General features: G+C 30.0%; 1 protein-coding gene across 1 annotated transcript in view; it reads left to right on the forward strand.

Annotated features, from left to right (window-relative positions):
* Positions 1 to 772: 772 nt before the first annotated feature.
* LOC116765545 (dual specificity testis-specific protein kinase 1) overlaps positions 773 to 14,429 on the forward strand; it is a 47,252-nt gene continuing 33,595 nt past the window's right edge. The window contains exon 1 of the mRNA XM_032655041.2: positions 773 to 1,474. Coding sequence (XP_032510932.2) covers positions 1,121 to 1,474 — 354 coding nt within the window. The 5' untranslated portion in view covers positions 773 to 1,120. The remainder of the gene's footprint in view (positions 1,475 to 14,429) is intronic.

The raw sequence follows: 14,429 nt of genomic DNA on the forward strand, positions 1-14,429 counted from the left end.
AGGGAGGGTTTTTTGATGAAAAACGGTTTAAATATTAACGGCATTTTTAATGTTTTTTTTTTTCTCAAGGTATGTCTAGGAAGTATATATAAGTATGTTAATTATTAATTAAACCTCTTGCTTCGTATTTTGTTTTTTGAGTTTTATTTCATTTTTATTCTTTGATGAGGGTGGTATCAAACTTTTGACCGGCCTTTTATACATCTCTGCCTGAAATATATTTATATAAGTATATCAAGAGTTTTTTTTTTATTTTGTCCCTTTAGATAGCTCCCAAAAGCAGCAGCTTCTTCTTGATTAAAAAATAATAATCTTTCCCAAACTTTAGGAACACATAAAAGTTCAATGTTGTTATCGATAAATAATATTTCAAACTTTTTAAATTCTTCCTAACATTAAAAACGCGAAACGTGATAAATTTTATAATTTAATTCAAAAAATTATATAGAAGGTATATATATATATAGAGCAATGTATTAATACACCTGAATACATGTTACTTTCTGAATAAAATTTACACGGATATTGACTTGGGAGAGAAATCGCGTAACAATTTCCGTGTGTAATTTTATAACAATTTAAAAGTAAGGTTTTATTTTTAATTTAAAAAGAACTCAATATAGTTTTCATTTTATAACAAAGACGATGTTTAAGAACATATTTTAAAATTGAACGCATTCTAAGCTTGCAGCTGTGCCAACTCTGTGAAGTAAATCTTGTGTTGCCAGGGTTGAAAAAATATATGTCAACAATAAGTTTATCGTAATGGCAATGCCAGCTTGCTTATTTTATGCTTTAGTTGCTTTACTCGTACGCGTGTTGTTAGTCAATGGACTGCTTGGTCAAGAAAATACAATATACATAACATACGAAGTAGATAAATAAACTGCCGTACATTATTGTTTATACTGTAAACGCCTATAGACCTGAGACGCTTCGGTGATAATGTAAGAGTGACAGTCGTGAAAAATAAAATATTTTTTGTGTAATACTGATTGTTTCACATAGTTTCGAGTACCGCCACATAAAAATTGTGATGGGTGAACTGAACACTCGCGATATTGAAAAGCAATATGTACGAAGCGGGATAAACATTGCGAGTTCGTGATCATCAGTTAGAATGCAAGACGAGTGTTCGGAATCGAAGAGGAACTTCGAGCGGAGGCCTACGAAAGTACTGAAGATAGCGGAGAGTTTTACAAACTTAGACGAGACAGCCAAGGCTGGTCGATTTGTGAGGGGTCCGAACTCAAAGTTCGGAAGGAGGTTTCAGGAGAATGGCGGGCGAAGTAGACATGGGTGTTGTGATGATGATTGTGCGGAGTCAAGTGTCAGTGATGGTGAGAAACTCGGTGATCGCAGAGTGACCGGGTCCTCGTGCACAGCGCTCAGGACCGCGGTCGCAGCTCTATACCCTTTCGACGACTTTATACTAGAAAAGATCGGTGCTGGCTTCTTCTCAGAAGTATTCAAAGTGAGTATCTATTAGAATCCTGTTGGTTTTACATGTTGTATAAGTTAAGTCATTATATCATATGAATGAAGATATACGATTGTCTTCATAAAATCTGTCAATACAAATAATTTTGAAAACTATTGGAGTGTTTAATTTTGTTAGTAAACAATCGGCGATAATGTGATGATGCCAAATATTTGACACTATTATTATTGAGAACACAAGTAAGATGTTTCTGGCATTCCGCCCTCACCGGTACATTTGAACTAGATTTTTGTTAATGAATTTATCTATTTATAAAACTCTCTTTATTTATAAATGTTGAGACTGTTGCTAACAGCAAAAAAGAAAATTGTTTTTAATAATTTTTTTTGCACAATCCCCTTTTATACATTTATTAAACATATTAAAATATCAAAAATTTTACTTATATAATATTATCTGTGGAATTATAACAATTAATTACATTATCTAATCTTATTAAGTCTATACTTACGATAGAATACCAAAAATATATCTCATAATGGCTTCTAACAATATAATGCTACTATAAAAAATATTTATATTCTTATTTGAATATTTTGTTTATTATTAACACTATTATTATTTTTATTTAATCATAATAATAATTTAATCAATTAAAAAAACTTATACTTCCTTATATCATTTTTATTTTGCAATACTTTATAGTATTTATTCTATCCATTTTCTGTCTTAAGAGCAAAACCAATACATTTTGACACCTGCTCGCATAAAATACACATTAATTATAAAAGTTTTAAATAATTATTTTAAAAAAAAAAGAATAAAATGTTTCTGATAGCTTCTGTTAAGAATAATTTTGCATTTTATTTGTAATAATCCTTCAATTATGTTTGTAGGGATAATTTAAATATTATTTTGCAAGTTTTCCTATACTTGTAATGCTTCAAGTACATATTATTATTCAGGGCACACTGCTTATGGTTTTGTGATGGTCTCCGACCTTGCCAATGACCTCAAAGTTTGACATTTTGTTTTCATTAGTAGTACCGAACTACCTTGAATATATCAATGAATCGTAACAACAAATAGTACATAGTTTTTTATTCTACGAAAGATACTATATTTTTATATATATAAATAGTTACTAAAAAAGTTATTTATATTTTCATAGTAATGTTATTTGAATGTCTGTAACACTAAATAGTACAATTAAAATAAAAGCAGTGCTGTTATTTGTTAAGGCATTGTTTACTCAAGTGTCGCTAAAGAAAGGCATGTCTCCTTACTGATGTCATCAACTAATATATAACATAAATACATATACAATAATATACATATATATATATTTTTTTTATATGTACATATGTTTTATAAAAAATAACTAATTAGTAATAATATTTTTTTATATGTTAGGTTGTTTCCGACCTTCGGTTCATAGATCTAACATTTTGTTACTATATTAAAGACTTAGTTGAAGTGCTATTAGTGTAACATTAATAACATATACTTAGTGTTGCCATAAATATTGTTACAAAGAATCTATTTTACCTATCCTTCAGTTAAAGACTGTTAATATTTTAAGAATGTTGTCGTGATAAACTTGTGATGATGTTCTGATGTTATTTTCTCTAAATATGGCTCCTTCATACCTAACATAGTATGATAGTATTTTGTTAGATAATTGGGAAGTTTCTTTAGAGCTGTCTATTTAAATACAGTCATTTCTTTTGTTTGAAATAATGCTCGCTTCTAAAATATTTCTCATCCTTGAATTTTTTTTTCTATGACAACTTTTAATATACCATTTAAGTTATTGCTTTAACTTTACCAGGCTATTTTTTTTTTTAATGAGCATGCGTCTCTGACAGTATGTGACTCCTTAATAATCTCCATCAACCAATATATAATACTTTTGCTTTCGGACAGGTTTTATTTGAATTCATTCCTATAGTGTTTGGAGTGTCTTTTTTGTTTGAACACAAGTTTGAACGATTTTTTTTTCTATTACAAAGGGAAGTTTCATAGTACGCATCAATAGGCCAGTACACAAACATGCAACCAATACTAAGAATGTGAAGAAGATTATAATTTGTGTTTAGCTACATACCTACATATGTTACGTAATGCAATAACAGCTATTCTATTCTCTTCATCACCACACTCCAATTTATTGTCACAGAAATTTTCACAATACATTGGCGCGAATGAAACTAATATTTTTCGAATTCTACGTGTATTTTATTATTTAAACAAAACACACTCCCGACGTTTCGGTTACTTTGCAGCAATCGTGATCGTGGGCAGACGAAATGTGAAATGTTCCCATGTTTTTAAATAATAAGATAGGCGTAGTAATCCGAAAAATATTAGTTTCATTTAAATGAATACTCGCGAAAGTCTGAGATCTCATTACATTGGCGCGAAAATAAGAAAACACAGTGAACATTCTTAAACACAATGCAGATTCTAAATTCAAAATTAATTTTTGTATATTTTTTATTTATGGCCAGACTTAGGTATTATAGATTAATTTTTATTTAAAATAAATATATATATATATATATATCATGTATTGGATGAAGTGTCAAATCATATCCTTAATGCCTTATCGTTAGTAATACGAAGTAAATGCTTCTCGGATATTAGGCACTCACAAAATGTAATTGTTCGCCTACGTTGTTGGCTTTAAGTTTCTTTTTTGCATATCACTTACGTAACTATTCCGTATAAAATCAAAGGAAAACGAGATATTTAACATGAAAATTACGGAAGCGTGAAAATTAAGCGAATAATTTATGCATACATTTTTATAAAAGCGCTTAGTTTTATAATTCCAGTAATAATATGTGCATGTTTAATATTATTTTGCCAATCGGAGTTTTTGTGATTTACCTAAACACTAACAGTTTCAAGGTTGTGCTATTCAAAAACATAGCGTAAATGAATGGAACACTTTGATACTCTAAGTAATGAGTTGAAACGTAGCTACTTTAATATAATAGTATACTAATGGAACACTTTTCGGACATATTTGTGTTTAAATAAAATGCATTAAAATGTTCTTCTGTCATTAGAAGTTAAAGGTTTCGAAACCGAGAAACCGATATATTAATTCTGAAAAATTATTAATATTTTAAACTTACTTCCATTTAAATATTAAATATGTTAAACGCTATTATAATTCAATTGTTCATCGTGTTGATAATACAATAGAAGGTTTGTTTAACCGTGCAGTAGTAACGTGTTTTTGTGACATTGCAATGCAGGAAAATGTTTGTTAGGAAGTTAATTTTATTAGCAGGATGTTACCTTCGACCGAGGTTCCTTAGTAACAGTGAAATACTATAGCTCGTACTTAGTAAATTAGAGCTATCATATGATTTAGCGATGCTATCTCAATGCAATAAATAACAATTATGCTCTAGATATATATATATATATATATGTGTGTGTGTGTGTGTGTGTGTGTGTATGATGCTGATTTCTATAAAACTTTTCATTTTCACAGTTTTAGCTTGTGTCTATTATAAGATGCATGTGTGAGTAACTCCGAGGGAGATGTTACGTTTTAAAATATAAATGTTGAATTTTATTACGTTTCGAGTTAATTGTGTCATAAAAATACTATTATACTAATTTTTCTCCTATAATAGATTTAAAAAAAACATGTAATCCGAAAAACATTAGTATTTTAAACGCGTTCGAGAAAATCTATGATATCATTAAACATATATTTTATTATATCTAACAATAAAATATTATCTAAATATATATCTTATTATCTTTTAAGGTAAATTCCAAGTAGAATGATAGAATGTTTTTGGTAGATATATTATCCATGAATATTATAATTCAAAGTCCCTCGCCGCGTCTGTCTGTCTGTCTGTTCGCGATAAACGGAAAAACTACTGCTCCGATTATCAAATAGTTATCACCACTAGATAGCGTGATTCTCGAGGAAGGCTTTAGTATATAATTTGTTAAGTTTTTGTATTTACTTGTGTGTAAATACACGATATTTGTAGAGGATGTCGGGAAAACATGAGCCGTCTGCGAGTTTTTAACGAAAACGCTGTCTAAATTCTTTGAGATATAACAAAATAATATATGGTGGAATTGTGTATCTTATATGGGTCTACAGAAAAGTCTGCGGTGGCATATATCTATACCTTAAAGATAACATACTATATCCATTTTACAACTTTTAAAAATTGGTTTTCCTAAAGCGTTTAATGGAAAGTTATTTACATAAATACGGTATTAAGTCTTATCAAAATAAATTACTTAGTTTTCAAGCCTACATCAGTGTTTGTAAATTAGTTTTGAAATCATTCAAATCGGGCGTACCATTTGAAAGTTGTCATAATATAAAATAATTCTCAAAATCAAATAGTCTGTTTTATATTTATCCTAAAGAGCCCGTGCGAAGCCGGGGCTGGTACCTAGTTTAGTATAAGTAATAGTGACACTCACCTCGACCGATCAACGTACTGAGTGTACCAGATGTTTTTGACATGTATATATGTACATACAGTATTAGTTTGTAACTTAAACAGATGTGTTTTTTGTAGAAATATTTATTATACCACTGATATTATAAATTAATATAGAAGTTGGTTGTATTTAACTCATCACGTATAATTTTGATTTAATTGAGCTAAGTCGCGTGTACTGAAGTGAATCGTATGTTCGAATTTTAAATAAATAATAGTGAAGCCTCATCTCACATTACAGCATCTTCTATTAAGGTGAAATGAGTTTTGCTTTTTAAAGTCAACTGATGACTTGTACATACTAAAATATTTATCCATCCTTTCACATCTTATAATCATAAATGGTTATTATATATATAATGAAGCGATCTTATTAAGACCGAGCTGTTAATTATAATCTTTATAAGTAAGTAGTAGGAAACCTTCGCTAAATTAGGTTTATATGCACCGAGTTACATGACAGGTTCTCGTTTAATCTCGAACGTTGAGTGTTTAATTTGATAAGGAGATGAAGACCTTTGTGAAGGCCGACGAACAGGTTACAAATGACTCCCGTGTGTTTTCAGTAAACAATTATATAATATAACTTTGGGGGGGGGGGGATTTATTGTTTTAAATGTATAAAGTTTTCATTGCATTTAAATATGGAATACTGAAAATCTATTAAAAATTAATATATATTTTTTTTAAATAAAATCTTTCTCGAATGTTATTTAACGCATATGGTACAAATATTTATGCCATATATATGTATTTTTTTAGGTTAATGTGCTTGTGTTGTAGACGGCCTTGTATGAGAGGTTGTACTGTATCAGTCCACTCGTCTCGTCCCACGATTATTGCACTTAATGCTAAGGGTTTTGATGATAACAGATCTTGTAATATCATTACATATATCTTATATAAAGGAAAACATTCAACATCTGATATAACCAATATAATGATCCTGTTATGTATCCAAGAGAGTAAATAATAATTTTAGTATGAATAACCTAATGTTCATTTAAGTAATTCAAACGTGAACAAATATTACGGCTGGCACGTCTCCCAGTTGGCGTATCGCGTATGCTTGTAACACAACAGTTAGAATGACTAATAAAACAATACTCGTATCCCTATATGTAGCTATAAGGTAGGAGAAAAATCAAAAACAGTTTTCAAACTAAGCGTTTGATTTCAAAGAATTGTTCTATATTCTATGTTTTTCTTAAGGATGTATTTTTTTTAAACAAACAGGTGCGGTAGTTTCTGGAAATGATTTCCATTGTCCGCTGTCTCATTTACTCATTAATTCCGTCCAGCCTCCGTAAGACAATCTCCATTTTAATGATCCTTTGTTGTTGCCGATGATGCTCTTGAAGTACGAACGTAATGTTTTTTAATGTCATTTTAATTGCCCTTATAGAAAAATCTCTTCACGTAAGTTTCCGTTAAACACCATATCGGTATGAAGATGCGTTACCGATTGCTTTGTATTCCTTTGGTTTACTACGACCACCTGTTTACGTTAAGATTTCCCGTTTCTATTTTTCCTCTTTCATAGGTACATTAATGACGACGATGAGATTTTCATCGTAATGTGAAATAGTGAATATTTTTTTATTTTCAATATTGACAGTGTGTTCAATGCTTTCCCAGTGCGAGACGTGTTTGTGCATGACGAGGCGGTATCGGTAAGATCATAGCTATCATCTCGTCATGTATTGGAAAGTCGGTTCGATCATTAAAATCTGTGAATGAAAGAAACTATGTTATTTGTAATAGCACTAACAATATCACAATCATATTATAAATACGCCTTATCTTTGTTACCAGTACCTCCTCTAAATAGATCGCGAGTTTTTATTACCTCTTGATATCCTCTCAAATCGTTTTATATCCCAGTTATGACGGTTCAGATGATTTATTTAACTGTAAACTAGACCCTTTGTTATATATACAGCGTTTTATGCGTTGGTCAGTCTTTGAAATATACGCTCGGTCAGCCCTAACTGGTGGAAACCTCTCGATAGCTCTATATTGATAATTTTATGAGCGCCTTATAACGATTTTATTGGTCAATATCCTGTAGCCTTCCGCAGTTGCATTATTATTATGGTAGAGTGATTTTGGATCGTAACTACTATATTTTCACGCTTTGTTACTACTATCGGTCGATTTGCACGATACAATTTTTATAATTGTTATTAGTCTCTCTACATATTATAAAAGTTTAAAAGCTAGGCGGTCGTTAGCTGTTGTAATTGTATATAATTTTAAGTGAGTAAATTACATACTACCTTTTAATCTGTTCACGCGATGTATTGGAACATTCATTGAGCGTTTTAACGTCGGGGCTAGCGGAGCGTTGTTCAATTACCTAAATTAATGTGTGCGCTGCAGATAGATTCGTTGGGGTCGGATGCTGGCGGGGACCTCCGTCTGTATGTACAATCAATCTTCCTTTAACATCACATCCATACCGCTCATGCCTGACTTGAGATGTTAACGTCATATTTTGAAAACACCGTTTTTTATTACATGTGTCCAATTTTAATAAAATATTATATAAATAAGATAAATATAAATCTTTTATTATCAATAATTTTGAATATAATTAATTTTTCGTAGAAATATTTTCACAATTAAATCTATTTATTGATCAAAATAATATTGTTATTTTCGGGTATGATTTAAAAAAAATAGAAACGCAGGTTGCGAAAGTTAGTAAAGTACAGATAGTAATAAATTACATTAAACCAATCCTTCCTGTGTACAGTAAAGAAGTACTTTAAAATTATCCTAGTGTCTGACCAGCAACACGAACGCTAATATATTTTTTTTACATACATACTAACTCTCAGCTTGCACACTGTGGACGTGTTTCATAACTATTAAATTATTATTTATATAAGAGAGTAATTTAAACCGTATAGATACATCCACTCAGAAAATAGATGGTACTGTCTTTTGTAATGATGTGAATTTCTCTCGTGCTTTGCGGTGATTAATAACGACCAATTTGAATGATGGTCAAACATTGTTAGTTTTTCATATTTAAATTATACGTATAATATTATATCATGCATAAAAATCTTTTCCACTACATTCTGCAGCCGCCGCGTCTCTCGTCGTTTTGCATACTACTGAACTACGATTAGAAGATTAACTTATTTTTCCTACATAGGTATTAAAATTCATACAAATTGTTAGGCTGTTGTGTGTACAGCTCCGCATAACGTGCATGCAAACAAAATTTCCAATGTTAATACAAAATTTATCTCCTAACTTTTTTTTTGATTTAGACGAGAGAAAAGATTTTCAGACCATTTTTGTTCAATAAATATGTTTAGGAGTTAGTCTTTTTAATATATATTTTCAACTAAACATTTATTCAGATATAGCACGTATATTACAAAAAAAAATAATTACAAAATATATATTCTTTTCAAAAGAACTGGAATTATTCGTGTTCTTTCGTGTTAAAAGCGACGACCTTGTCCGACAGCCCGTGAGAATTTTACAATACAATAGACGTAATTATTTGTTATTAGAAAATTTAAAATAATCGTCTTGAATGCTGTTATAAATTATAATAAATAAAAATATAATTCGGAATTTAAAAAAAAATATAATTTTAATATATTCTTAAAGGCAATAATAATATTATATAATCTGTTTTAATATATGTAAAGTGTAGAAAATGTATGACGAAACATAACTAGCGGTTTATTTAAATCGTTGGTATGTGTAGTCCTCTCTAAATTTCATTTTAATAATAACTAATACATTATTCAAAGAATTGTGTATTAGATATGATGTATTTCAAAATTAAATTTATATTTTATTTTATTTTATATGCTATTTCTTATATGTTTCGTCCTGACAAAAAACGGTGATTGATTCGCTATTTAGGTACACTTATTTTTCATTAAAATTACACATTTATGTACATAAAATAGTTTTGCAACTAGAATGTATTATTGTAATAAAGCGCGTGTCTGAAACAGTAACGCAAAAATGAAAAAATACTATCCCCATAAAATAATTTCTAACACACGACACGAGGGGATGTTAAAATTTTGACGTCGATGTTTGTGTGTGTGTCTGTGGCATCGTAGCTCAAAACCAATTTACCGATTCGTTGCAGTCTTTTTATTTGAAGGCAATTTTCCTTACAGTGGTTCTTAAATAAATTTTGTTAATATTGATCGAACAGTATTAGAATATCAGCTATTTAAAGCTGTTTTTGGCCTATGACCACTCGACTAAGGGTCTCATGCGTGCCAGTCTAATTTTAAATGGCAATTAGTGTGAACGATAATTTTTTTTTTATTGATAAAATGTTCATTGTATCTGTGTTGGGTATTATGTAAAACAAACATATATACAGTCAAGTAATTATTATATTTGAAGCCTTCAACAAGTGTCTTACGTAAGTGCAATGGAAAGTAAATTCGTGCGCGATATAAGATCCCAACCCGGTTTCTGCCGTGCTAAATACTGTTTATTGTTATGAAGCTAATAACAAAGTTATCTAATTCATTGTATAACAGTTAACAATCCTCGGCGACCTTGAGCAATACGAAATAAAAGACGTAACACCAAAATACAATGGTGATAACTCGTCTTCGCACGTGAAAACTTTCACGCGGACTTTCGCCTCACATTAGTCGTGTAACAATGAGGCAGATCTCACAGATGCCACTAATTGATCACCCACGCTTTCTACAACTATGAACTTATACTATAGTCGCGAGGCTGCATTTTCTTGATTCACATGTTTCAATCTCGTCACAAATGAGATGTGACAATGGTAGGTTGTTTAGTTTTTGTCTGTCTGTCTGTGAGACCGTATCGATGCTCTTTTTATTGCGTGTTTTAAATTAATTTTTAACTCTATTCATGTTTCTATATAGCGTATGCAAATGACGGGCTTGTTAGGTAGTAATATTATTATACATACCATTATATATTTGTTCAAGAACCCTAAAATTACTCTTTAATAATATCTTTAAGTGTTAATTTGTACAGTAAATAGCGTCATGGGTCAATTTAACTGGTTATAACAAACAAACAATAGTTCCAAATACTGACATTTCCAATACATATATTTAGTTAAATTCTATAAGGATATGATAAAAGTGTTAATTTATTTTTGTATTAGTTGCAAGTGTAAATATTCGCCAGAATATCTTGACACTTAGATATTGTAATACTAATTGATGAGGTGCATTTTTAAATATAAATCAAATAACTAAGTATAATGAGAAGGATTTTTTTAATGCTTTCATATACATATCAGTATTGCTAACGTTAAAAATATTAACATAAAACAAAGGTAAAAGTAATTACCTAATTCGTAAATTGCGTCTAAGATAATAATCGTCTATTTCTAACTACCATCTTAATTAAAACCGAAAAAACTGATGTCTTTTTCTGCATTTTTTTCTATGTGCTTGACCTTGTGTTATGTGTATAGTATATATGTGGAGTACCCTCTACAACGAGCGGGCTCGAGCGCAGCTTCACCGGCGCGGAGTCATTGACTCGGGTTAGCGCACGAGATTTCTTAAACCGATCCGCTTATTAGGTATTCTATAACATGAGCCAGTTCTGTTTGCCGAACTGACCACTTTTATGTATGTGAACTATTCACTTGTGTTTCAGTATGTATGTATGTTTGTTCGCATAAAAATATTGAACATATTTATCTTAATATTATACGGTTTGATTATGTTCGTGATTTGATATTAGATTTTTTAAGACCTATTTTTTTCAATATATATATATATATATATGTATATAAAGTCAGTTTCTCTTATACGTTTCATTTGTCAAGTCGAAGATATTAAATCAATGTAACTCTGGTAGCTTCCTTCCCATTCAATTCCCCCCAGCCTCCGGTCCTTAAACATGTGACGAGTTCAATGAACCTTGGATCATAGAAAACGTATAACCCTATCAATGTTACGAATATATACATATATGTTTCAAGTTTACGAATTTTCGTATATTTTTCGTACGTTATATATAAGTGTAGATAATAAATAAATATAAATTGAGTAATTTGTTATATGGTTATGTCTAAATCAGACCTTGCATTGGTTCGTAACACTCAAGAAGTAATTAAAATGTCCTTGATAATATAATTAATTATATGTGAAAATTTAATACATTATATTTAAAACGAAACCAAAGCGTTTGTATACTTATAAAGTACAGTGTCAGTATGGTATGGACATAAATTTTTTTTTTAAAGAACGTCCCATATTAAATTTAATTCAAGCTTTTTTTTTTGTTTGTGCGTTTCGGTCTGTGCATGTGCATCGTTATAAATATTGCCTGTGCAATTATTTATGACAGTGTTCCTCTCCATCCGGGATCAGGTCCTCGTTGAAGGTTGGACGCTTGTTGTTGAAGTGTCAATTTTGGTCTGTCACTTTCATGGTCGTTTAAACTGTAAACTTTTTTAAGAAAATACGCTAAAATGTAATAAATTTACACTGCGGTTCAGCTTTCGTGATGCCACTTGCAAGATTGAAGTAATATATGAAGTAAAGAAGATTATAGTAATAACACTTAACAATAATTTCATATAAAAAAAATATATAAATTACATAAATAGTCTTATCTATTATGATAAGTAAGATAACGTTTTAAGGTCTAGTTAAAATTTACATGGAATATGTATAAGTCTTGATGTTTCAAACATTTTAAATGAAAGCGAACACTTTCTCGTAACGTTATTGCTTTCCACCGCTGTTGTTAAATTGAGTTATCTTATTGTGTTACAAATCTTATCTTTTATCTTTTGGATTAAGATATCCAACTTATCTTTATATTTATATGGCACTGTTAACAGCGCATTCTGTAATATTAAGTGAATTATTTTGTCTGCGGGCATAAAATTCGCTTAATGCATAGCTGTTTTGTAAAAATTAAGCGAGACACATAAAAATCTAAACTAACGACAAACAAATTGACATACATTAAACATAACTATATTATAAAATATATTAGCAAGTTTTTTCATTGTCAGTTATTTTGTTCAACATTAAAAATAATAGCTCAAAAACAGGTAAACACTTACTTCGAATGAAAAGGAAAAAATTATTTTCAATGACGTCACAGTGTTGTGTAATAGGTTAAAATTAATGAATTCGTAGAGCAAATTCAGTTAAAAAATCATGATAGTATCATAGCAATGGAGAATTGTGGAGGAATAAAAAATGGGGAAGAATAAGGAATAATAAACAATGGAGAATTATCCTATATAGCTGTATATACATCACATATATATACGTTTATGACATACTAACTATTAGCCCGTGACGTTACGTGGACTACAGGATTGGTTTCCGAGAAATTTAAGTCTGTGTCACTCGATTTCATCTATAATGTTTTTTTGTCATTACGTATTTTAACTTATGACATATCTAGCATTCTTTATTCCAAGCTACCTCTAATGTAAAGTTTTATGAATAATCGCTCAGCAGTTTCTTTTTTGTTGTGACTGAACAACAAAAGTCCAAAACATGTTTTATTTCATTGAATTAATTCAATACAAACAACACCGTCACAATGAAATAATCTTACAATAATATTTTCCTTGTTTCCACTGCATGTTGCATATCTGCTTATCTTCTCATGAAACTCATATGACATGGAAGAGATTATTTAGTATTGTATAAGATATTCCAATACTCCGAGCAAAAAAATATGTATACATAAGATTATTGAAAGTCATTTTTAGTCAGTTCCGGAATTATCGCCTCAGTAGTACATAATATATAACGTGTAGTAGTAGTTCATGATCAAACTGAAACACTAATTATTTACTTTAAGAACACAGCATGTAAAGAAATACACACACACACACACACACACACACACACACACATATATATATATATATAAATTTACTTGATTGAATCGTCCGTATATGTATTTAGGATCTCGAAGCCAGACTTGTAAACATCGATTATGTAAAGATAATGAAATTATTTTATGATACGTCAATAATCCCATAATATTCGTACATTATAGCTGAACCAAAACTAACAGTTTATTAGTTAATTCTATACAGTATTTTTTACTCCACTCTTCTTCCACACCATCAGAGTCACAGTAAGTCTAACAACAAAAATAAAACCATCTCGTGTGTTCCGTACGTAACTTTCAACGTACTAACTGACGGTGAAATCGTGATCAGAAACGATTAGTATATATTTTTTGTAGATGACATTGCATATATGACGCTCTCACGACGACTTGAACATTCAACTTCCCCAATTATCGGAATTCTTCATTAAAATCAGACTATTCGGATATAAGAGCGTTATAAAGTATTTTTGTTTTGTTCGTGTTAATGTTTAATTCGTATTATATTATATTATATTATACAATGTTAGTTTCTGTCTGTATTTTTACATAACGACAGCTTTATAGATCATTTCGTAATAAACAACGACTGATTGTATAAGTTAGTATAAATCATTATCAATTTTTTTGTA

Source organism: Danaus plexippus, chromosome 11 (genome assembly GCF_018135715.1).
Source record: "Danaus plexippus chromosome 11, MEX_DaPlex, whole genome shotgun sequence".
Classification (NCBI taxonomy): Eukaryota; Metazoa; Arthropoda; class Insecta; order Lepidoptera; family Nymphalidae; genus Danaus; species Danaus plexippus.